This window comes from Cuculus canorus, chromosome 2 (assembly GCF_017976375.1).
Source record: "Cuculus canorus isolate bCucCan1 chromosome 2, bCucCan1.pri, whole genome shotgun sequence".
Classification (NCBI taxonomy): Eukaryota; Metazoa; Chordata; class Aves; order Cuculiformes; family Cuculidae; genus Cuculus; species Cuculus canorus.
Genome location: NC_071402.1, coordinates 69,772,538 through 69,799,568, shown reverse-complemented (window position 1 = coordinate 69,799,568; position 27,031 = coordinate 69,772,538). Strand labels below are relative to the sequence as shown.

Sequence of the window (27,031 nt, the reverse complement as noted above, 5' to 3'; positions counted from 1 at the left end):
GTCTTGAATTCCGTTATAGCTCCTTTTGCTCAGAATTCAAAGCCGAAAAGACTAATTATGGAACTATTAGAGTTTGATAAAGGTTTCCTATTTTCCACTGAGAAATTGCTTTGCACGGTAAGCAAAAAGGTCTTCAAAATGAATGCAAGATATACCGAACTCATTTCCCATTCTGTTATTCAGTATACTGCAGCCTTGCAAAATTGTCGTTAAAATTTAGTGACTAAAAATCCAATCAACTCTTCTTTATAATATAACAAACATTAATTGGGAATGTAATGAGAAGATCTTTTGCTCATTCTCCTCTATTGACTGATCCTCAGTGAGACTCAGTGATATTACTTCAAATGAATAGGATTTCTTACACTAGTAATGCTATCACTAAAATAAAGGCATTTTTTCCAACTCATCCTAAAGACAAATATCTAGTTTTACACTGAAGGCTATTTAATTTTCATTTTTAAACTATCATACAAAAGGAGAGTTTACTCCTTTTAAATGTTAAATCTCATATTTTGAAGAGGCAAATACTTTTCTACTTACTGCTTTCCACCAATAGATGGCAGATGAAGCCCTAGAAATTTATTCACTAGATACAGCATGAAGTAAGACCACATCGTTCTCATTTTCCAGCTATAAATCAGTGCTCTCTGATATGTCTTTAGACGTGATCATAGTTTAGTCCTAGCCCATCCACCTTGCATTGTAAACCTTGGTCCAAGTTTAGAAATAGCTACATTTTGCATGTAAGACTGTTAATTCTTTTTTATTTTGCCCTACTCTACCAGATCAAACTGAAGTTTGCACACATCGTCTTTCTTGCTTGGGAATATATTTGTCAGCATAGCATAGCAGCAGTTACATTCATTAAGGGTCTTAGGACTAAGCTTTCTATAATGAAAGAAGGAAGCTTTGCATTCATACAGAATAGCTTGGAGCTCAAGCTTTGATTTGTAGTTCCATGAAATCTAGAAACACTAGGAGGAGAGAGGGAGAGAGAGAGAGAGAGAATTTTGTGGCAGAAAGAGCCTATGACAGTGATACAACTAATTTTAATGAACTACAATAATGATGCTCATAATGCGATGCTATAATCCTTCATATGTAATGCTGTATATTTTTAACAATCCAGTTCTTTTCTGAGTCACAGAATGCAGGAGGGATTGGATCTTGTTTATATATAAGCCAGGTACAGTGCCTAAAATCACAGTGAAGTGGTATAAAATGATAGGGATTTTCTTCTGCACATTATAATGAATTTAAGGACAGCATGGATTGTGTTGTAATCAATTAATTGTAGGATTTCCTTGAAAAAAATGAATAGAAGCGTGCCTAAACCACATGGTTTGAGGATTGCAGACCACAAAAAGATATCTTCCCTTCTAGGCACCCTGCATTAGTAAACGTACGTTATTTCTCCTGCAAAATGATTTCCTGAAACCAGTCTGCCTCACAATTAGCCTGCCAGTAACAGCAGGGTAAGTATTGATGACTAAGTGACCATTAGAGCTCAGCTGGTTATTGTGTGTATCACAGTAGCTCCTCCATACTGACTGAGTAGACAAATTTGACTGCTCTGATCCCTGCATGGCAGCCTGGATGAATCCCAGTAATCCAAAATAGTCACTTCAATTTTTATAAGGTAGTCTGGGTTTGTGAGGTCTACTTCTAACTAAACTGTAACTCTTAGCATTTATTAAAGCTCCCACTGTATGAGCAACAGCAGCAAAACACAGATAAAATCCAAGGCCATCAAGAAGCATCAATGACCAGACACTGAACAACGAAGATCATGCAGTTGAGTCAGAGACTATTAATCACTCTCTGCCAGTAATGTTATAAAAGAGAAAGGCAGATTTCTGAAACTGCTTCAAATTAACCGCTCTCCAGTGAACTGGAGAAGCTTGGCAGCATGTATCATGACAAAAATTTTTTTTTAAAGTTGATTTTAAGTGTCCAGTGTAGGTGTCTTAGTCTGTCTAGTCCAGACAACAGACAGCTGTTTGCCTCTCTGCAGAAAAAACCTTGACTATGTAGGAATCTGAATTTCCAACCTTATCACTTCAGGCAAATACCCCAAATCAGGCAGTGTGAATGACCCCTGAATGTGAAACAAATGGGTTCAACTAACAAGCAGCTTCCCGAGGGCCAGGTCATAGCATGCAAAAACAGCACTCTACCACTGACTTGACATAACAAAACTGCTGTTCTGCATGATCTTGAACCTCAAATGACAGCACGTATTATTTCAAAAGAATTATTAAATAATCAGGCTGGCTCAAAGTTATGCATTTCCTCTTAGCTTGCTTTTGTTTGGAGTCTCCCCCCTTAAGAATAAACTTTTCATTCAAACCTCAGTAGAGAGCAGCCTGTAGACAGTGAAACTGCAGAGAAAGGTCTGTAAACAATAACTGCTCTGTAGAGAACAAGCTGACCTTTATAGATGTTAAACAAAACAAGAAGGGTTGATTGATGCTGTGCAGTACAGGCTCTCTGAAATATTAAAACACAGAAAGTAATGTAAGGTTAAGTTTATGAACATACAGTGTGATGTATTATGTCAGCAAATGGTGGGGTAAGAAAAGGGAGAGCACGACCAGGTAAAATATTTAGGGAAAAAAGTCTGTGTCCTCATCTGGAAAAGGAAAAGTGTATAATGCTGATTTCTATTAAATGGAAACAAACCCTAAACTTATGTTATCTAGAGTGAGTCAGTTATTGAAGTGTCCATGAGTAATTTAAAAAAATTCTCATTAGTACAGTAAGATATGGTATAATGATTTTAGAATAAGAAATCTATTAGTAAACTCCAAAGGATAATTACTTAGAGTTTAGCTACAAGCATGTTACTAATACAGAGAAGGACAATCTAACCTATTTACAATTGTAGAATCATTTAAGTTGAAAAAGACTCTTAGGATCATCAAGTCCAATGTTAACCTAACACTGCCAACTCCATCACTAAACTGACATTCCTAAGCACTACAACTACATCTCTTTTAAATACCTTCAGGGATGGTGACTCAACCAATTCCCTGGGCATCCAGCTCCAATGTTAGATAACCTTGTCGGTGAAGAAATTTTTCCTAATATCCAATATAAAACTCCCCTGGCTCAACCCGAGGGCATTTCCTCTCATCTTATAATTTTTTTCTTGGGAAGAGACCAACACCCAACTCCCTGCAACCTCCTTTCAGGTATAATAGATTCAGTTCCAGGCTACCTGTGTCTTGTCAACCCAAACTACAGACAAAGACTGCAGAATGCTGAATTTGTTTCTCCTTCCTTTGCTCCCCTCCTCCAGAAATGTACAGGGGCCAGGAAGGGTAGTTGATCATCTTAAATACATCTCTTTCTGGAACTGGATAGTTTCATCATCCATCACCTCAAGGAGGTTCCAGATAAACCTCATTTCTGTAGCTGCTGCTCAGTCTGCAATAGTTTTTTCCAGTGCAAAAGCAAGTCACTCCTATATGGAACATGTCCAGTGGAGGGCCACGAACATGATCAAAGGGCTGAGCCACCTCTACTATGAGGACAGGCTGAGAGAGTTGGGGTTGTTCAGCCTGGAGAAGTCTCCAGGGAGACCTTATAGCAGCCTTCCAGTACCTGAAGGGGGCCTACAGGAAAGCTGGAGAGGGACTTTTTGCAAGGGCATGTAGTGATAGGATTAGGGGGAATAGCTATAAATTAGAAAGGAGAAGAGTCAGATTTGACATTAGGAAGAAATTGATCACGATGAGGGTGGTGAGACACTGGCATGGATTGCCCAGGGAGGTTATGGTTTACCCATCCCTGGAAGTGTTCAAGGCCAGTCTGGATGGGGCTTTGAGCAGCCTGGTCTGGTGGGAGGTGTTCCTGCCCATGGCAGGGGGGTTGGAACTGAATGTCTTTAAGGTCCCTTCCAATCTAAACCATTCTATGATTCCATGCTATGGTGGATGTAAGAGCAGTAAGCACTGTACTGTCATTGCAAACTGCTGAAACAGTTTCTCGGGTCTCAAGGAGCTAGAGGGAGGCATAAATTTTGTTTTGCAACAGTTTAGAGGTTCAACATCTGCACTAGAAAAGCCTTGAGGCACAAGTACTGTCCAGCTGAGCCAGGTTGAAGGGCAAAGATAAGAAGGGAGTCAGCAGGAACAGGGTGGGAGCTGATAGCACATTGATGGCAAGTGAAGAACATTCTTATTGAGACACCATCAAATCCCCTCAGGGACTTACTGAAGAAACAACCCCACAGGCTTAAAATGAGAGAGAACAGCTATGCAGATCTCTCTGTCCTTCAAGGGCCACTGTCCATTTCCAAAGCACAGTGTATCAGTGACAGTCACAGATGCTCCTTGGCTCCTGCATTGTCCCCTGTATAAAACCTGTCTTCCCACAGTAGCAAGTCTCTAGGCATAGTACACCCCATGCTCATCTTAATGTGCCTCTAAGGCCAAAAAGCCATGGCTGAATACTCACATCCCTTCAGCAAGTAGGGAGGGATCTAGGAGGGATAAGCCTTCACTTCACCAGACTTGCAGGGGAAGTCAGTCTCTCATCCAGTGGTAACAGTACACAAGCAGTTATTTACAAACCAGTACCATACTGTCTCTGAAGCAAAACACACACTCCCACAGAACTTATATGATACTGTAATCAAGGACCTGACTGTGTAGTGAAAGCAATGCCCAGAACAGAAGCAATTTAATATAAAAATATTTATGCCAAAAATGTAGTGCTGCCCCTGTCATGCTTTTAAATGCTTTAAACATGGTTTCAAGAAGACAACAAAGATAGGTTTGGACAGCAAAAGAGCTATCTGGCATTAGAGCTATTTGCAATGCAGGATGACTTGGAGAAAGTTAAGGATCATCCTTCAGGTAATCTGTTGGGAATCTGAAGTGAAAGCCTGAGATCACTGACGTCAAGAGGCATTTTGACTTCAGTGGGAGCAGCATCTCTCCTTGGCTTTTAAGCGAAAATACAAATCACATACCTCTAACAAAACTAGTTAATAATCAACATGTTGTATACTATTTTATCTTGAAGTGAAGCAAAGCACACTGCTAATGGAACATGAAAATGCAGGTACACGTCTTTGGATTGGCTATTGGGTAAGGTCTGAGCAAAACTTGTTGGGAGGAGAAGGGACTTTCCAGACAAATCTATGTTAAAGGGATAAAGAAGCTTGTGAAACCGGTGCAGCAGGGTGTAAAGATACTCAGGTAGGACAGAGAAATGACAAGTCACCCAACAAGAAAGAATCACATTCAAAAGCTCAGCCATAATATTTGTTGGTATGGACTTATCTTCAGAGATCCTGATCCGACTTTGACAGATGCTCAGGATCACCAAATATCAAGGAAACTTACTTCATTCCTATTTATGCACACCATCCAACACACTGCATACTGTCTCATTCATTTTAGCTGCAGGCAAATTATTGAAAACTTTTACATTTTCCTGACTGCAAACTGAAACTATTTACCATAGGTGTGGCCTCTGTGAAATCCATCAGGAGGTCACCCGGCTCCAAAGCAAACGTACTTCCAGCATCTGTGGTACTCTAAAGGCAAAGAACAAACCTAGCATTGAAAAAAACATTTAATTTCTGTAATTTGTTAGTTGGTTTTTGTTTTGTTATGTTTTATTCTGTAAAGCATAGATTGCCAAATGGATTTCAAATTTCAGACCATGTTATTTATATATGGCTGCTCAGAAAATACAGAGAACAATATTATGCATTCTTAATATCAAGGTAAATATTAATTTCATCCTGACCCACTGCCCCTAATGTTGATGAAAAACAATTATTGATTTTATTTGGATCTTTGAGCAGCCTCTAAATATTTCCTTACACAACAGGTTAAACATATTAATTACTACAGCTCTGCACTAAAAACTTCCTTTAAATGTAGAATTACTCCATCTAAGGAAAATATGTTATCTGTAACTGCCTTCTACCCTTCCTGAATACTCTCTGAACTGACATAATCTCATCTCATTGCATATTACCTTGCCACCAGGCGAAACTTGTGTTTGTCCTTCTGATGTCTGTGGCGTACACGTTTTCTGTGAACCAGGAGATGCTGCAGGTGTTGATGCTGCTGCTGCTGCCAGTGCTGGAGGAAGATCATCTTCATCACTGCAGTTGATAAAAGCAGATAGATCTTCTCATTAGAAAATGTCACCAGACTGACCATACATGCAAACCAGCATACGAGCTGTAGTGTTTTGGAGTTAAGTTCTGTTTTACTCTTTCATCTGTAATGCAGCTAACTTTTCAAGTAAATTGGATTTTTTAAGCTTTAAAGATTCCTCAAGAGTCAATTGTCTAGATAACTTTCATCTGTGAATGGAAATCTTATGGACATTATGTGCAAGTATTGTTTCTATGGAGTATGTATATATGAATATACGAACTGATTTGATATTGCTCTGCTTTAATGCTTATTTAATTCTACCAAGGCTGGCTGTATTGATAAGAACAGATCTGGTTAGATCCATCCATGGGACTGAGTGTTTCTTTCGCTTTAGACCAACAGGAGATTTGATACCCATTATTCAGCTAGTCTGAGCTATTTCTTTCAAGCTGTTCTTAAAGGACTTCAATTAAGTCCAGAAAGGAGCTCTTTAGAAACATTCTTGCAAGGCTCTTTTCCCTGTCCTGTTTATTCTGTTTACAGAGAAAACGTTTTATTTAAAACCAAGTTGCATACTCCCCTTGGGCTCTCAGTCACCAAGCTGAGCTCCTTCCTTCTCACCTACTGTCACCACTAAACAAAAGCCAGTAGAGAATATTATATCTTCATTTACTTTTGTAGAACCCCATTGACTACTAATCACTGGAATCAGTCAGGCCTGAGTCAGGATGTTTCCAATTGTTGCTTGCAATTGTACTGAGGTAAACAGAGTCACACTTTGGCCTACAGGACTTTTATTGCTGGGAATGATGTATGAGAAGGAAAGATAACAGTTTGACACTTTAAAGAACATGGGAAAACTATGAGAAAAATTATTTCTGCTCATAAAATGACACTAATTTTACCTATCAATTAGGTAGCCACAGCACATAGATGTTTGCCATGCCAATTTGAACGACACTTCCAGAACATACCTGTACTTGTGTAGGCAGCATGCCTGGGCAACACAACACTTCAAAACTACATGACATGCAGTGTACACAAACTTATGGTGGGTTGTTTGGGTGACAGCAGTGTGGGTTTTATTACAATAGAATGCTAGGGTGATTAATGATATATTTTCCATTCTTCATTCTTTATTTCTTCAAGGTAAGGATAGAATTCAAAACAAGAGCATGTTAAATACACATTTTCTATGGTGGAAAGAAAATACAAAATCATTTGGACCTATTGAGTAGAGGTTTTATTAATTCAACAAGCTAGAGCTGGGCTGTTGACCTAGTTAATCTCTCTTTCAGAAACATGTAGCTGACGTTTTCTTAGTCCTTGGTCCCCACTCTCGGCAGGAATACACTGGCACCCTCCCCATCCTTGCTGGGTAAAGCTGCTTTGCTGTATACAAGGAAATGGAAAATTATCAAGAACTTCCCAGTTTAGGCAGGCTTCTTAGCATCTGAGAACCAATGCTAAGGGTTAGGGCCTGGTCTTATCAGTCATTGAGCTATCAGCATGCAAGCCTAAAGTCTGAGAATTGGCCACCTTCATTGTATTCTTTCACAATACTTCCTCACTATGTCTTTCATTTCCCATATTGGCAGTCCAGGCACAAGATAATTTAAATTTAATAGAACTTCGGTGTATGAAACAAAAAAAATCACAGCCTGTATTTTTAATCGTAGAGTCTTCAGCCCTACACATGGCCATAGCATAGGTGACATCTGTGGTTAGATGTTTTAATGTGCATTTGAGGTGCTGATCCTCATACCTAACACTGAAAATGCACATGGGCGCAAGATATGCTCAAAACTGTTTCCTCAAAAACTAACCAATCAAAACCTGATAATTCACTTCTGAATATAAAAATATTTTTCAAAAAGATATACTGTTTAAATGTTGCTTTTCTCTCTGTATGCAAAACAGTATTGATTTTTCCACTGCACAAGCTTGCCTCTAGTCTCTTTCCCATCCCACTTACCTCCCACTGCACTATTCATCACTTCAGCTCTTGCCTTCCCAAGTTCTGCTCTTCCCAGACACTGCTGAATTCTTTGTGATACCATTACCACTAGTGCCCTTAGCATCCTTTCCCTTCTCTCTAGTACAACCTCTCACTAATTTTCATTTACCCTCACTGCTTTTCCTCAGTGCCATTCTCGGGTGTGGGGCCACTCACTCTGCAGGTGCTCAGCAGCTCTGGGGAACTGTCATGTACAGAAATGGAAGGTACTTAGTCTCCGGACCAAAGATTTTCTCTTTGCCCTTGAAGAACATGTTGGTTAAACACTTTCTCAGACAAGAATCATCTAGGAATAGCTGATTCTTTCTCAACGATGACCCTTTGAAGTACCCATTTTCATTGTTCTATGTCCTAGTACCTATGCGTCTCCTTTGGATATCATCTTCTATTTCTTGGTAAACACACTTTCTCCAGCTGTCACATACCCTAGAGCAATTTTCGTCACCCAGATTCTTAAAAATTTATTTCTTACTAGCTCTGCTGCCTTCAACAATAACTTATCCTACTGCCTTCCTTTGATCATCCGATGGGAAATCTCCTGCTTCTGCATGCATAGCACCACATAGGTAACCTTACATAAAAATTGTCTACACATTCTGTTCTCTTTGTTTGCCGCATAGCAGTATTTAAGGACCAAGTTTAACAACCTGCTTAGGTCAAAACTTAAATAAAAATTTTACAAGTCTGCATACAGAACCTGTGACTATACTTGCAATAGCACATGGATTTCTCAGTTGTCCTTACACACTTGTGTGCTTAATGAACAGGATCACCCACCACACCCTTTTCATTACCTGCCATATGAACTATCAATTAACTGGCCCTCTAAGTGCCACAGCCTTTTCCTTTGCTGACTGCTGTCTACAAGTCCCTGCATTATATAAAATTCAGAAAAATCATATGCATCTTGAAATACATAGGAGGTGTCCTTCCTCTGGTTTCTAGAAAAAGAGGTAGTAGAAGCGGTGTCTCATTCAAGAAAAGCACACTGTTAACTGAGCTATGATGGGCAGAGTGAGCAAGCAGGCTTCATCCAGGCCTTGCAAAACTGCTCTTACCAAAAACCAGCAAGTTCCTTGTCACACATTACCTTCAGGAAAAGCAGGCAGCAAGGGAAGCTGGGTTCTCTTCCTAGTTTGAGCTGTCAATTCCCACCTCCTCTCATGTTTAAACCATATCGGTTGATGTACCATAGTAAAAGAGAACATGTTATGTGGCCTGCTGACCAAGCTGTGGCTACGTGTTCCCATATGTTAGACTTGGTCTCTTGAACAAATACCCACTTGGCTGACTGCTTATATTCCTCCTTGTCTGAATTCGATTCACTCTTTTGTTTCTTCTCCTAAATAATTTTCCAGTTTAGGTGATGTAGACTGTTACCTTTTCTCCATAACAAGAGCCATTCCTAATAGTGAGACAGAAAATGACTACATATTGATATTTATTGAAATTCTTTCGGAGAGAAGGAAAACTTTTGACAATGTTCACAGAATCACACAATCACTAGGTTGGAAAAGACCTCCTGGATCATCGAGGACAACCATTCCTATCAACCACCAAACCATGCCCCTGAGTACCTCATCCACCCGTCTTTTAAATACCTCCAGGGATGGTGATCCATCACCTCCTTGGGCAGCCTTTGCCAGTGCCCAATGACCCTCTCCATAAAAAATTTTCTCCTGATGTCCAGCCTGAACCTCCCCTGGTGGAGCTTCAGTCCATTCCCCCTTGTCCTGTTCTCTGTCACTTGGGAGAAGAGGTCAGCTCCCTCCTCTCCCCCAACCTCCTTTCAGGTAGTTGTAGAGAGCAATAAGGTCTCCCCTCAGCCTCCTCTTCTCCAGGCTAAACAACCCCAGCTCTCTCAGCTGCTACTCATAAGACTTGTTCTCCAGCCCCTTCACCAGCTTCGTTGCTTTTCTCTGGACACGCTCCAGAGCCTCAACATCCTTCTTGTGGTGAGGGGCCCAGAACTGAACACAGTACTCAAGGTGTGGTCTCACCGGTGCTGAGTACAGAGGGAGAATAACCTCCCTGGACCTGCTGGTCACACCGTTTCTGATACAAGCCAAGATGCCATTGGCCTTCTTGGCCACCTGGGCACATTGCTGGCTCATGTTCAGTTCAGTCAGTTGTCAACAAAGACCCCCAGGCCCTTCTCCTCTAGGCAGCTTTCTAGCCAGACTTCTCCTAGTAGCACTGCATAGGGTTGTTGTGCCCCAAGTGCAGGACCCATCATTTGGCCTTGTTAAACCTCATGCCATTGGTCTCAGCCCAGCAGTCCAGCCTGTTCCCTTTGCAGAGCCTCCCTACCCTCCAGCTTCCACCCAGCTTAGTGTCGTCTGCAAACTTACTAAGGGTGCATTCAAGCCCCTTCTCCAGGTCATTGATAAAGATATTGAACAGGACCGGACCCAGCACTGAGCCGTGGGGGACACCCTTGTGACTGGCCTCCAGCTGGAGTTAACTCCATGTTGCTATATATTTAGTGACACTAGAATGTAAATTGCTGGAGGGATGAGCAGTTGCCATTCTATGAAGAAAGCATGCAATGTTTTTCTTCATTATGGTGTTGGTGTTCTTGTACTAAAAAGTTTACGTTGACATTGTCCCTTTTTTCCTTAGTTTCTGGTGGCCTTGTCTATCCTTTCACATGAAGGACAAATCAAGAAACTGATGTCCACATCTCTTCAGTACTTCACATCTCTAGAGGCTCTCAAATCAGATGAATTATGTGTAAATGGGATGCCAAAGTCCTACAGGCACAGATCACTTTTATGGCTGTAGCTGTAGCAGGCTCAGCAATTTCTGCATGTGAAAGAATAACAGAGCGGGGAGAGAGGGTGCATTTTCTGAGGAGGAATGGCTGACAGCACCCCTTGACCATCCAACAACTAAGGACAACTGTTTTTCTTATTTTGCAAATGGACTTGTAATGAAGCAGACAGAAGAACTTGCTGCAGCTCACACCAGGTCTTTGACATTTCATGTAGCAAAGAGGTTTTTTATTCCTAACCTATAAGCTTAGAAAAAGACAGACGTAATTCTGAGGGTTGGCTGCATAGGGATGCCATGTTTTGTATTAAAAACTTAAAGTTTCTCAGTGATGAAAAGAACGGTATCAGTATAAGATCATTATCATATAATTGCACTCACGCCTTTCAGAAAGCATAGCTAGAGCAATAATTAGCACCCCCTTTCATTTTCAGTGTAGTAGGCAAAAACATATAGAGCCATACGTTACTCACAAACTGTACTGCCTTGTTAACTTCCTCACACGAGACGCTTTAATCTCCTGCTTTTCTGTAGGGCCAGTTGATGGCGTAGTTTCAGGTCGCACTGGAGCTGGACTTCTAAAAATAACAAGAAAAATATATGTGGCACAGTCTTTATTTAAACTACTTCAGGCATATCAACAAGGTTCTAACTCATCAACACATATTTATCTTGCAAAGTGGCAAGTGCCCATTGAGGTTCATCCTTTTGTTCCATTTATAGTCCAGACGCCACTGTGCATGAACAGAAAAGGATGTGCGAACTCACTCTCATGTGTGTTGCATACCATTTATAAAAACGGCAACTGATTACAAATACAGATCCTATGTAAAGAGACCATGTGGAAATCATTGTTTCCAAAATACAACATTGTAATAACAGTCCAGCAGTTCAGTCACGTCAGAAATATTTTTACAAAAAATATCTTTAACAAAACCTATTTTACTAATTGTGAAACCAGTCCTGCTTAAAATATTTTTTACCTGAAATTAAACACTATTCTTCTGCATTTGAAAGAGCAGCTCAAAGGAAACTAACCTATTGTTTCGATTCTCAAAAAGGATACTTGCCAGAAAGAAAGCAAAATTCAGATGTTTCAGATGTTCCTGAATGCTCATGCAGAGATCCAGCAAAGGACAGAAATGAAGATGAGGAAACTCACATAAAAGGATCTTCTCTTTAACCATTTATCAGTAGAGATAACTAAGGCTTGAATGCAAATAGCACAAAAACTAAATACAAAATCTTCATGACCTTGGGAGGAAAAAATTTCAATCATATGCTTGAGTGGCATGAAGACACATTAATTATCTTAAATACTACTTATATCTGAAGCAACACATTAAATACAACATAGGTGTATTTGAAATGCTATATGCATAGTAAACATGCCAAACATTAAAGGAGTAATTTGAAAATCTTGATTAATAACATGTGAAATGGTCTTCTGACATCTAATCTGAAGTCAGATACTAAGTTAGTATTTCAGCAGACCTATTGATTGCTGGTGGAACTGCTTATGCACTGAGGCACATTCCACAACCGGCAAAAGTGGCATAATCTTCTTTCTTATGTTAGAAATTAAGGTTGAATTTTTCAAGTCTACTTGCAGCCTATTAAGACTTCTAAAGCCATAATAACAGAAGCATATTTAATCTTCACAACTGCAGTTCCATTTGATGCCCCTGCAGGTTTTAAGCTTCATTAACTCTCTCTGATAACTTCTGAACCTGCTGTCCAGCTACAAATGAACCCACTGAGATGGTGTAGCCATCTTCAATATATCTTCAGTTTTTCTATGTGTTTTTTAGTCTTTGGGGAGGCCACAGAGCATAAGATGGAGGAATAGAAAGTAGGAGAGTACAAAGGACATGAATCATAACCCCAACTCTACTAGTACTTCTCATGGAACAACTTTTGTCAATTCTTGTTCTGTTTTTTTGATCCCATTAATTTCAGGAAGTCTGTACAGATAGTAGCAATATTCATGTCTTGCCCCTTCCCAAACCCAGTTTCAAGGTTCATTTATATCTCAGATTTGCAATGAGATTAGTGCAGAACAATCCAACTAGGTTTTCAGACTTTTTGGTAAGTTTCTTATGCTGGCAAATAAGGGACGATAAGCGAAGAGAAAAGTCCCAACATTCTTGCTTTAATCTTGAAGTCAGTGTGTCTGATCTAGACATCTGTGAATCAACATCACGATGGAAACCTCCATCACGTTATTTTCATCAACTCAGGCTTCGCAGTGGATGGCTGCTTTAGCTATTCTTTTTTTAGACACCTTGAGCTAAAACAAAGGTAGCTTTTGACAACTGAAAAAAATCACTAGTTCAATTTACCCAAAGCGATTTTCAATTCAAATTCTGACATAAGCAATATAAATACGTTAAGACCTGTTCAATGACTGGATCTGATGGTCAAATCCTCAAGGGACGTGAATGTGTGTAATGCCGTTATTCCAGCTCAAACCTTCTGAAATACATTAGCTGAAATTCTTGCTCTGAATGAGCAGGTCCAACAATTCTCCAATAGCTTTCCAAGACAGTAGTTACAAGTTTTAAAGCTTTTCATCAGCCCAGTAAAAGCAGGAACAAAAATAGTGGTATCAACTACATGAGAGCTGAAAAATGTTTGCTTAAAAAGATAATAAGCAGTGAAATCAAGAGGCTCAGGAAACACCACAGTGTGGAACAGCAAAGCTAGTTAGAAATCTATTTCTAGTTCATGTCTACTTCAAGTTTCACAAGACAACATTATAATCTGTAATGAAACTAAATAAGGACTTTTCACACAAAATAAAATTTGAAATTATAATTTCAGTTCCTTTATAAAGTTTAATTTTACAAAGCCTGTGTATCTCCTTTTGATTCTCATCATTTGCAGTTTTAAAAAAGGTGAGTAGGCAGGACTTTTGAAGTAGTTATTTCAATTGCCAAAATAAAACTATTTGAAAAGATATGTGCAATTTTGTAACTAAAGTATCTTATAATGATTTCAAAGCAAATTATGAAACTGATTTGTATATATGAAAAGTTTTAAAGTTCTAAGTCTGAATTCATCTTGAAAAATGTTTCACGTGAAAAATTTCACTCAGCTTAGATTAAAAGTGTTTGAGAACCAAACAGGACCTCCTCTCTAAGCTAATAAATAGATGAAAAACTTATTTTCTTCTTCTGAATGCTGCAAATTTTCAGGTGTACAATATGGTAAAAAAATAAAGCCAAGTCAGAGTACCACCAGATACTTCTACTTGTATTTCAGTGACTGTAACTACTCAGATAAACTTTACTTGTATTATTACCACAGTAAAGCACCTCACTTATTTCACAAAACCAGTACAATTTTAAGAGAAAAAAAACTATTTCCCTTTATTATAAAATGTTGCAATCATTTTTATTAGAGGCTGGATGCAGTGACTATATATCTTTCTCCTGATAGGAGAGACAAAACCACCATTTAATTGTACCTTCGGGCAAGCTGCTGGTTAGCTGGAGTGTAAATTGAAACTGCCTCTGAGTGAAAAGGAACAGTGACAATGCCTCTACCCAAAGAGACTGACTAAATCCAGCCTGCTGTAAGCATGAGATGAATATTAGACCAGTTCTACCAACTGCACAGCTGGATTCTTGCACTCATTAAAACCTTGCTAAGTTCGCTTTTTCCACACCAGACTTAAAAGTCTGTGACAGCTCCTGTTTCATGTCTAAACACTCTTCCTCAGTCTGAACATGCTCAAAATTGTTGCTACTCTCACTTTAGCAACCAGATGCAAGACGTGCTCAGCTTGATCAACACAGAGCCTGATCTGTTTTAGAAATGGCAGGCTTTTAATATCACAGAAACTCTTACAAAAGATCTCATTGATATTCCTGAAAAAGAAGCAACAATAAAGGAGAATAATTTCTATTGTTATCTTTTGAGTTCTACGGGCAGAATATATTATCTTATGTAGAAAGATAAGATTGTTGAAGAGAAGCCTTGCAATTATTTTGGCTATTTAAGTAGAGTTATTATGTGCAGATATTGCCGTTTGTAGTGTAAAGTCCAATATGTATTGACTTGTGTGAGCATGAAAAAAACTGAAGTGTTGGAGGACCAATGGCGCTCAGACTTAAAAAAAAAAAAAAAAGAAGATGAGAAAAAGTGCAATGTGATTTCAATTTAATTAATTCACAGGAAAACTTTTTTCTGTATCAGTATCCAACAAGTATAGCATTAAAATGAAGGTACTGAACCAAGAAAGAGTTACTTAATGACCTGGCACCTTACATAAAAATCTGTCACTTCCTGGTGAGAATGACAATAACAGCCATGAATGTCAGCATGCAGTGGCAGGTCGTCAGAAACTGCCTGTGCACTGAGAGCCTCCGCACACTCCTGAGCAGCAGCCAGCATGTTCTACTGAACCAGCTTCAGCCCATTTCACAAGCCTGCACAGAAACACAAACGAGTCCTAGAGAACGATCCCCCCCAAAACCAATAAAATAATTTTGTTCTCAGAGTAGCAGCCAATAGGGCTACTGACACCAAAACTGCTTACAAAAAAATATGCACTCTGGAAGATTTCAAGTGACCACAGATGTTCACTATGTTAGCTTGAAACTTCTTTGGGGACATGATGTAAATGCTTGTGCCGAGCGACTTGAGGGACCCATCTTGGCTTAGGAAGCATAGTACACAGGGCTGGAGATACGAGGCTGCCTGCACCACCCCTCTGCATACCAAGGCTTCCACAGACTGACATGACTTCCTTGTCCCCTGCTAAGCTGGCTCCCAGCAGGCCTCCAAATTTGTTTGAAACACGGCCAGTGGGCCATGTGGGAGGAAAAAATTCTGCACCTAATAAGCTGTGAGGGATAAAATAATTTGCCTTTCCCTGGAAGATACAGTTTGGAATTCGAAAACCACCCAAGTCTGCTGGGGAAATCTGATTTCTGCATTTTTCTTTTACAGGTTTTATCCTCTATGCTCCTGTCCATGCCTTTTTTTTGCCGTATGGAACAATCTCTCTCCCTCTGTGCTCCCAATCTAAGGCCAACAGGTAGAGGCTAAAAGCGCCATTATTTGCAAGGATACAGCCATCTGCAGGAATGTTGACCTGCCTTCAGGCACTGACTCATGGGGAAAAAAAAAACGATAAAAACCACTGGCTGATATTTTGGCTTCTGACATCGCTTTGTGCGGGAATATGGTAGTGAAATCTTCGGAAGAAAAAGCAAGGAAGAAAGACAAAATATTTGATAGGTGTCCTCTCTTGTGTATCAAAGACATAGCCTAATAAGTTCGGCAAACACACACACACAATCAAACCTTTTCTCAATCCATGCTCAAAAGGTTTCACAATTTTAATTCTTTTTCAAAGTTAAGGCCATCTGACACTAATAAACAATAATATGTACCTTTTCACGCTGATATGGTAGCTTTCCTAAGAAGACAGGGTAGCTGTCCAAAAGGTTATTTGGATTATTGAAAGCTATTGCTAGTATCAGACTTTCTGAATAAAGGTTTTTCCTTAAACTGGTATTGCATATAGATTGCAGATGTACAACAAAGCCCCTTGCTACAGAGCAGCAGCCTGATCCAAAACCAGCTTATCTGCTTCACTTGAGTTCTGTTTCTTTTAAAGGAAAAAAATTCCCTCCCATCCTTTGTCGTTGTAATGAAAAAGTACCTGCAGTCTAGACAAAAAAGTGATGCTCCTGTGGTCTGACAGACAATGATGACAGAAAAACTGTTCTTTTCACCTGTTACCCAGTGTAATGCTGCAGGCCGACATCCAGTATAAAAGGTCAAATTTAGCTACAAATCCCACCTCTCTGTACAGCAACCAGGACAGCCATGCTGTGGTTCCCAAAAGGTCTAGGTGCAGTTTAAGAGACTGTCAAACAAATGTCCCTCGAGTGGGGTATTTCATCAGCTTAAACTCATCTGACAGATCTGACGACTGCTCGTTTGTCTGTAGTTCAGAGAATAAGAATACAATTCCAAACAATCTGTCAAAATCTGACTTCAGGCAACAGGTCAAAGAGGTCTTTAATACTCAAAATGAAGTCAAAGAACATACCTAGGTGTCCTGTGTGCAATCTGTAATGCAGAGTGTCATGCAAAGGGTATGCAAGAGTTCAGCCTGAAGTTATGACTTTGATGCAGAAATTACTGGTTGAGGTTCCTATAAAATGCCATAGTAACAGATCCATTAACTTGTCCACTGGACTGAGGTCAGGCTGATGGGTACTTAGCTATTTACTTCGGTTTTGGAAACATTGGTTGAAATTTTTGATATGGAGAATGACTTTTTTTTTATTTTTGAGGACAAATATTGAATGAAAAAGCAGCTTTTTAAAAGCAATTAATATTTGTTAGGAAGAAGTCAATGTAGATAATGTTTTTAGTTTTCCTAGAGTATTTCACAATACGTTTAGAAGGGGATATTTAAATGTTAAGTTTCAGACTCTGCCTCATAGAGTTAAATCCGTTCTGATTCTAAGAAAACACAACCTGCTTGGATTCACTGAAGTTCATGTCAGGTAAACCGAAGCACTTAATTTCTGATCAGCTTCTGTTCTGACCTGCCTGAAGTCTTTTGTATATGTCTGTTTTCCTAGGGAACTGAAGTCTTTGACTTGAAGAAACAAGCTGTCCATAATCATTCAGGTGACATGCCTATTCTTAGTCTCCAAATGTCAATGTGGACACCTCCCGCTACAGCTCTTGCTGGATGGCTGCTTCAAAACTTCAGCTCTGTGATGCTTAGAAACTACCTACCTAGAAACTGTACATGGATAAGGCCCCAGACTTGAAGACCTGGTGTCGGTTTGCAGTCTTTGCAAGAACTGTTGATAGATAGAGCATCCAAGAGAGCTTCATGGGCCACAGTTATTTCTATAAGTCAAAAATTCTAAATGAAAATCAGTTCATGTTCCTTTAAGTCTTGAGCAGCTGATAAGTAAGTGTACAATAAATCCCACTTCTCTGAGGGCACAATTACCACTTCAGAACCCTTGCTTTCCTTAAAAAAACTAGAAGCTGGCTTTTTTTTTCTTAAAAAAAATAGTCTTGAGTTATGATTCCAAAGAGTCCTGAGTCCCTGTCACTAGTAGGAAAAGGCAGTGCGCAGAGTACATATTGCTGGATAAGCTAAAACAAACTCCCTGTGCACGTGCCTACATGCTGTTGGAAAGCTACCCTGATATTCACTGGAAGCGTATGCATAAAGACAGATATTGAGCTTTCAGATCCAAAATGTATACCATTTAGGCACATGTCAGTATGTTTTGTACCTTGCTCATATTGTCATATGAGCAGAGAGCAAAAAACTGGCTGAGATTCACACTGCACCAAGCACTTCAGCAGGATGTTATCTCACATAGCAAGAAATAGTCATTCAAATTCTAATATAGTCCGTGCAGGTGAGAAAGGAAAGGGAAAAATACAAGAAAGCAGACATTACTTTGAGTGACTCTCCTCCCTTGTTGATACAGAGAAATCATATGGAAGTAAAGGGTCAGAAAATGTGTAGGAAATATCTGTAAAATTTGAAAGGCAGCCCAACTCAAAGCCTAGTGTACATCAGGTGCACAAACCACAGCAGGGCAATCTAATTCTGACAATCTGTATGAGCAATGCTTGCTCTGCATTGAGCACTCAGAAGAGTGTCTGTGATTGCTTCTCCTGATTCATCTGTACCCTGTATAACTTGATATAATTTAATATTTTCCATCCTTCTTTTCTGGTGTGCAGCATCATCAAGCTCTGTGAGATAACATTTAATTTTATGTTACATGTTGAGCAGCTCCTAATGTAATTAGTCTTAATGTAATAGCATAATTTGGTTTTGGATGGGAAGATTTACAAAGAAAATTAGAATAAATGAATGCACAAAGCACCAGCTGGTGCTTATACCTACTCCCACATAAGAAGAATATTGCTATTTGCAATCCTATGAAAGATGATATAATTTGGATAACAAGGATCAACAAAGGGTGATGCAGCAGTTGGTCTAAATTGAAAGAAATCCACAGACAAATCCTAAACCATGTGGGAAGTAAAGCATGCCAAAGCTGGTAGCAATCCAAAAGCATGTTATAAGGGAAAGTAAATATTGCAGTCCACAAGTGTACCACGTGGTGCACAACAACAAGTGGCAACAGTGACAAGAACAGTAATAACTGACCAGCCAAATTGAGGGCTTCAGTTGAAGAGGGCTTTTCACTAGCAATACTTGGTTACCTGCCTCAGAAATGCAGGAACTTATGTTCACACATTTGAACAGTATTTTCCGTAAGAGGCTGTATAATCTCCATCCTTGGAAGTTTTCAAAATTCAGCCAGGCAAAACCATGGCTGATCTGATCTAGTGTTGGTGACAGTCTTGCTTTGAGCATGAGGCTGGACGAGATAACCTCCAAATGTCCCTTCCAAAGAACAGTTCTATAAATCTCTGATAAATAAAATTTCTCAGACGCAACATCAATTACTATTTCAGTTTTTCAAAATAACCTCAAAAGACTGTATCTAAACAATTTTAACATCTGGATAGTCTTTTGCGTCTGTAACAATAAACAGCTACTCACAAAATGAAGAACAACGTTTACCCTATGATGAAGAAGGTGTTAGTGTTTACATGTACCAGCTCTTGAAGACCTTCTGCCAGATCACCCAAATCAGATGTGTATTACATCTAAACTCTCCCGAGTTCCAAGTCACCATGATGAAAAACGTATCTTATCAGCATATCCGATAAATATCAGAAAATTCCTGCCTTACAAATTTTATTTCAGTTGCTTACTCAGCTTTCTGTAGCTTTAGGTATTTTTGCTACATTTCCATTGCCTGACTTGTCCCAAAATGAAAGTTTGGCTTGGTAAACAGGCTATGCCTGAGAACAACAAGTATTTCATCTGGTCCCATAGTATTAGCAATTCTCAACTTCTGTACTAAATTGGTCTGATTCTTCACAAACTAGAATTACCGAAGCTGATGCAGCAGAATTATACCAGGGATTACATTCAGCCATATTTGAAGAAGACAACAAAATAAGAAATGTTAAATTTCACATTAAGTATAACCAAACTCTGTGTGTGACAATGTGTGCACATGCACTCGTATATACACTATAGGCTTACCCAGGTGGTCACAGCCAGAGAGAAAACAGATACTTCAAAGAGTTTTCAGAAGAAGTTTGTGTAAAGGCATTGTGGAAGTTGTACAGATACTGCTTCTGTCTGGCAAAGCTTTGAATAAGGAGAGGAATAATGGAAGGAATTATCTTGATGGGGTTCTGTGGTTAGCCATATATTTATTACATGTAACAAAAGAAGCAGGCTGGCAATTAGGTGGAAATTTTTCTGGAAAGAAAGTTCAAGAGGTTATCTTTCTAGCAGCCCATCCCTTTACTAAGAAATGGGTGAGGTTTATAAAAAGGTGAAAGGTGACTATGTGACTCATATTCACTTGATGTGCCGGAGAAGAGAAACTTCTGCATCCCTGGTCGCTAGGTGGGCAGGGACTCTAAGCACAAGAGTGTGACCAGAGGCGATAACAAACTAGGTGACTACATTTTCATTTGATATTTCCTACAATAAATTATACTTCCTTCATTATACAAATATTCTAGCAGACAGCCTGAACCCTGGTCTCTCAAGGCTAAAAGAATCAAATTAAAAAATCCCAGTTGGAGGCAGGTGATGAGAGCCTTACCAAAACTATACATCAAAACATGCAGTCATCTTAAACCTGAATTAAATTAGATAGCTAATCAGCGAATTCTCCCTCAACACTTCCATCTGGACACTGAACTAGATACCTGGGTATAAGGAAGTTTCCAACAGACAGGGAAATACTTTCTCATAATTATTTCCTCATAGTCCTTTCCGGCCCATTCGGCACCATAACAGGTCCTCCTCTTAAAACAGTAAAGAAGAAAATGTTCTGTTAGAGTGACTTTTCTCGCTCTAGCAGAAGATGAGGTCCTCTTGTTGGTCATAAAAGGGACTGACATGATCACAGCCTCCTTTGCAGACTTTGGCCCTACATCCCAAAAGAATTACTGTTAAAAATCATTGCAAAAATTACTGGTATTCCAAATTCCAAACTAGACCAATGTTCACACAAACAAACATATTATTGTTTTATACATAAATAACACAATTTCCAGGTATTTATTCTTCTGTAAACTAACATTATGTTCTGTCTTGTCCAAAATGCTTATGCCCCAGCAAAACATCTGGGCTGTACTTCTCTGTACATATTATTTGGGTATTGATGAAAACGTGTGTGCTTTTAAGTCTGTTAAAACAGCTGTAATAAGGATATGTTAAACTCTACTTGTGTCTTACCAAGATAACTCATGGCTCTCCTATTTAATCTACATTTGAAAATCCCCTCCCATTAATTGCACTCATTTGACTTTGTTCAGCTAAGAGCTCTGTTTTATGCAGCCCAGATGGATCCAGTCGAGGTACCCATACAACTTCCTCTACTGCCACCATCCAGATCTGCTGCTCTGATAGGGGCTATTTGCAAAGAAGCAGGATCAGCAATGGGAATGTATGACTGTGTCCCAATTCATAGTGCACTATATCAGTCTTAACTGTGGAATAAGCAGAGTGTAAGCTAGGACAGGGCAGCACGTATTCGGTTAATGACTCACCAGCTTTTTCCTCACTGAATGTGGGAACCAGCACTTGAAACAGTCTGAGAGAAAAAAAGAAATCCTATACAGAGGAAGGAAAGCCATAGAGACACACAGAACTGCTTTCCAAAAGCAGGAAGGAGAGAGAACTGCACCCTTCTGTGGTCCCATATCCTCCTGCAGCTTTAATCTGACATGTACAGGTTTGCTATTAACATAAGGAAGATCAGGAGACAACCTTACACTTCCAAACCAAATGACAGAGCAAATTTCACAAGCTTTCTCCTCTGAGAGCTGATAAAATAGAGCAAATTCAGCTTCAGCTGTGGGGTTTTTTCCCCCTCATATTTAAAATGAGTTAGATACAGAAGGATCTGCCGTTTGCCACAGACACAATAAACAGGTGAATAAACTGACTGATGCATGATGATTTTGCATAACCACAACATTGTTCTGAGACAAATATAACAAAATATAACAAAATGACTTGAGACCTGCTCATAGTGAAAGTGGCTATACCACACATACATATGAGTAATTACTAGCTGAACCAGAACTAATTCTACAAAGAGCTATAGCAATTGTTAGCCAAATTGAGTCTGCTGTGGCAGATGCTAAAATAATTGCTCAGGGGGATTACAGGCCATATCCAAGCAGTTAATTCATTAGAAGTGTAATCTTCAGAGTGGCAATGGACAAATAGATAAAATGGTAGCAAAACCAGTACTGTTCCTCAATCATACAAGGAGGCACTACTGCCCTCCTTCCTCAGCTTCCATTTCCCTGTTTGCATGAACGATTCACGCTTCAGTCAATGATCAAAACTGTATATGTTTGCTTACTAGCTCACCTAAACACGTTTCCCAATGTCTTGGGTTTGGAAAAAACAGTATTTTACTAGTGCATTGTACAGTCATCAGTAATCAAATACATGAAGTCACTGTCCCTGCTATAAATGCCTTGCATGAAAAGAGTGCAGTATTGTTAAATACTTGTGACAGATAATTGTTTCAAATGGCAAGATATTTCAGCAAACAAACATTCTTCAAACATTCACACACATGTTGACTACAGAAATGTCTGCATGGTTACTTGCAGGAAAAATATATATATTCCACAGGGAGGGCTTTTTCACCAAGGACACTTGTGTATTTCTCGACTAAAGAAGAGAAAAACTCTCAAGTGTCTTTTCTGACCAGTTTGAACTAATCTTTGGATCTACTCAGATGCAATTCCTTGCAGAGTAAAGACTCATTTATGTCCATCCAAGTCCAAAAAACAGAGGTTATAGAGGATATTATTGGCAAATAGGTCACCTCCTGGCTGTCTGCAAAGGTGCATACGTCCCTGCAGAAAGGGGAGCCACTTGAAGGAGAAAGAGAATTGGTTAGACGCTGAATTTATTTTGCATTATTCTCTGAGTTTTGAGTGCAGGCTGTTAAACTTGGTCTATCCCTGAGCATCGATTACTCGTATATTTTCACCTCCAGTACACAAACACAAAGCAATAAAACAATATAATTTCATTTGGCACAACTGACTGTAGAGGAAACGGTGCTTGACATAAACCAGATAAAAATAAATATAGACAAATATACACTAGACTGCTGCATACTGAGAGTTCCAAAGTGGCTCTTATGAGTTTATAAGCTTGGGTGAGTGCAAAAGAAAACAGTAATATTAGCTTTGCAGCCAGGTTGCCATCCTTACTCATGCTGAGCAGTACTTCACCTCTCAAAGCATACAACTCATTTACAGCTCAGGATGATGGTGAAGGAGAGACTCTACTACAAAATATAAAATAGAAAGGCGTTTCTACAAATGTTATGCAAAAATTCAGCAAGGGTGAATAAGAAAAACAAGTCTTCAGTCACATTCCAGATCACACAGGGCTGTACAAACCAGGTCCTCCTGAACTGCTTCTGGAATTGACAGCAATCCAAAAAAGGCTATTGTGGCAAAGACAATATTTGAAACTCATTTACATTAAACAAAGAAATAGGTTACTGTGTAACATACATGCGATCCAAATACAGTGCCCCTAAGAAAGTTTTGCAGAGGTATAGAAAGGGCAATGGCATAAGAGAAAACTAGATGATTCTAAATATTAGTAGACTTCGCAGCCCCTTGAACAAACAAATAGGAAAATTATGGCCTGCCAGGCTAGAAGTTAAAGCTCTGGAGGGGGTCCCAAGATGAGAGACATCTAAGGAACTAAGAATCACAGCTGTACTGCAGGCAACCCAGGGACTGCCACAGAAAGCAATTGCATCGCCTCTTATGTGTGTTCCTGCCTCAGCACCAGTAACCATCCTCACTGGTTCTACGTAGCTGCTTTCCCTAAGCAAAACTAGCAGTTCTGCTATTGCAATCTTATCAGAAAGGAATTTTTGAAAGAAAAGCTTTTTGAAGACTATTGTCAATATGATTATAGGAAAGGAACGCATTTGAAAAAAAGGGTTGACAAATTTTCACAACTATAACTATTTCTTTTTTAGTTCAGAAAATTAATATGTCAAACACAATTAATTACCCCCTCATCCAGCCTTTTCTATAAGATGCTTAAATGTCTGCTTCCAGTCACAAGACACCACCAGAAAGTTATAAAATCAAATCATGTGATGACTAGTGCTCCAGTTCATATGCATATTGCATTTGCATAAACATATACAGCATATACACTGGCATAAGTAGCTGATTAACAGCCAGTGTGATTGCCATGCTTTAAATCCATAATTTTTTTAAATCAAATTCTTCTCTCATATTTGGACACTAAAGATGTCCAAAGTGATGGCACTACCATACATATGCAGGGAGGCAATTTCCAATTACTCATGCTGTAACCTAATCACTCCCTGAAAGACAGCACACTGTGCCATGCAAATAATGTTTATACTTAATATGGCTCTTCAAAATCATAGAATCATAGAATGACTAGGTTGGAAGGGACCCACTGGGTCATCAAGTCCAACCATAAATGGTCACCTCAAAAAAGAAAGACTACAATTCACTATCAATAGAACAGAAGTACAATCAAAGTAGTCACTACTACCTGCAAATAAGCCATTTTTCTGAAGGCTGTATATCAAATACCTTTTCGTCTGAAAAAAAAAAAATACCCAAAACTTGTACAAATCAGTAAACCACAAACACAAGGACATTCCAGTTTGGACACCTAGCGTGTTTCTGATCCAAAAGCTAGGAAAATTGACTTATTTTTATATAAGTTTTTCTATGTTTTTCACTAGACCCGATTTTATACCTTGAGCTTTTATCAATTGTTTAAGTATATACACTTGGTCTGATTTTTGAAGTTGAGCTTTTATTACTTCTTCAACTGTATCTGATAAATACGTATAAAATAAGCTCTCTTCTGACATCTTCTCCTTATGTCATTGCTTAGTGAACTTCACACAGCAATTTGGTGATGGACAAATTGTCCTGTAACACCTGTTTGAGATAATGTTTGGAAAATATTCACTATAGCATGCATTTATTTGATGTTTTCCCTACGGACAAGAAGTAACAGACCTTACATTAGGATCCTGCAGGCCGGAGGTCTTACTGGGATTTACAAAAGAGGTCTCTTCTTTCACAGCCTGAAAAAGAAGGAGCCGAGGTTTAGTACAACATCCATACACTTATGGTAGTACATGTGCTTATTACAAAAAAATTCCTGTAATCACACCAGAAAACTGCAATACCTGAAAACTCCACTCTTTGCAGATTTAAAAGGCACATAAATTTTTCTTTTCACCTCCTACTGTTGAGATTCACTGTGATGAACTGCAATGTATAATGTGCAGAGCAATAGCGTTAGGAAGAGATTGAATAGGAATGAAGGAGGAGAAAGAAAGGAATAATGAAATTTCTAGTTCCTTCAGAAAGCATTTGAGGACAAATAATAAGGAACAATGCAGACAAACATACTGTAGTTGAGGTGTTCTTTCACTTGGATTAGAAGAAACATTTATACCGTCTAATCAAAATAATGAGGACAACTTTTCATTCAGCCTCTGAAAAATGAATTGAAAAATGGGATTCACTACATATAATCACTCTGTACATGCAATTCACAGAAACTTTCACCCACTACTGCTCTCTGCAGTCCTGTCTCTCACATACCATTTGTCTACAGAGTTGAAAATACGAGTATTGCAAAATAACTTACATGAAAACTGCTTGATTACCGAGGAAATACACAATAAGGGCAGGTGATGGTAGATTACATTCTTCAACTGCAATGCAGGGCTCCACAATCCATGTGTAAATGTCAGTGGCAGCGCAACACTGCACCCCTCTACAGAAAATACTGGCTGAAGACACAAGAGTATCTCCAAATCAGTAATGGACTTGACAGGCTTCTGCTAAACAGGTAGAAGGGAACTGATGTGTGTCTAAGATACAATGATTTTCAGTGTTCAATATCTGAACCATAATAATTAGAGACCATTGGTTCAGATTAAATTGAATTAAATGTATCAGTCTCATCCTTTTCAAAAAGGATGAGACAGGTTCCTTCAAATCCATAAAATCCAAATCAAAGGATTTTAGGCATGTAAAAATATTGCAAATTTGACATGAGACCTTCCATTCAACGCCAACTGGTATATTCCATTTGAAAGTACTCATAAGAAAAAGAAACAAAATGAAAGCTAGGTTTCTTCCATACCTTAGCAGTGAACTACAAAATATCAGTAGGGATACTCAGTGCTTGGGAAATTGCCCAAGTTGTGATAGTTTCAGTTTTCTTTCCCCCTTGTGCCAAAGAGATCAAAACTCTCATTGCCACTTTTGAGGTCATTGTTTTCCAGAGCATCAGCCATGGTGGGAACAGACTGTTCCAGCTCGTACACACAGTTAAGTGCAGGCAACTAAACTGGAACCAGTGGTAGCCTAGCAGAAAGTAAACTCTGTCCTGGGCCTACTCCAGCCCAGTAGTACCCACAGTGATTATTTAGGGAACATTTTGAGACAAGTCTCTGCGTAAACCTTTCTGTTAGAGTTGTTGCATCTGTTGCATATTGATATTGAAAGCATTAGCAGCAGAGAGGGGAACCTATGAACTTCATAAGTGGGTTGTCCCTTTCCTAGAGGGCTAGTTTACATAGAGGAAGCTAGTTAACAGCTAGTATACACAGAGGATAATAGGATTAGCAGTAGGTACTGGAAAATCTCCACCCCAGTGTAGTGCTCTTACACGTTTGGGTTTAATCTCCCTTTGCCAGAGGCTTCCTTAGTTCTGGGCAAATGCTCTAAATATTAAGGAATCAGATAGAAGTGGGACATAATCACACTGTCACCACCATTGTAATTCAGCCACCAAATGTTTTGCAGCAAAGGTTTTCAGTGAGTTAGCATCACACTGTGAATAATTACAGGACCAGGGGTACAATTTTTAAATTATTATAAGTTCATAACTAAGAACCTTAGCTCAGCTCTAGAAAACTTCTTTTTTCTTGTCTTTTAGTAGCTCTGT

General features: G+C 39.1%; 1 protein-coding gene across 3 annotated transcripts in view; it reads right to left on the bottom strand.

The window, feature by feature from the left end:
• Window positions 1-27,031, bottom strand: part of EPB41L4B (erythrocyte membrane protein band 4.1 like 4B) — a 178,641-nt gene that overhangs the window by 29,218 nt on the left and 122,392 nt on the right. For all 3 annotated transcript variants that reach the window (XM_054058998.1, XM_054058999.1, XM_054059000.1), the window contains exons 19-22: window positions 25,084-25,151; window positions 11,391-11,495; window positions 6,001-6,130; window positions 5,474-5,551 (exon numbers count right to left, since the gene is read on the bottom strand). In XM_054058998.1, coding sequence (XP_053914973.1) covers window positions 5,474-5,551; window positions 6,001-6,130; window positions 11,391-11,495; window positions 25,084-25,151 — 381 coding nt within the window. The remainder of the gene's footprint in view (window positions 1-5,473; window positions 5,552-6,000; window positions 6,131-11,390; window positions 11,496-25,083; window positions 25,152-27,031) is intronic.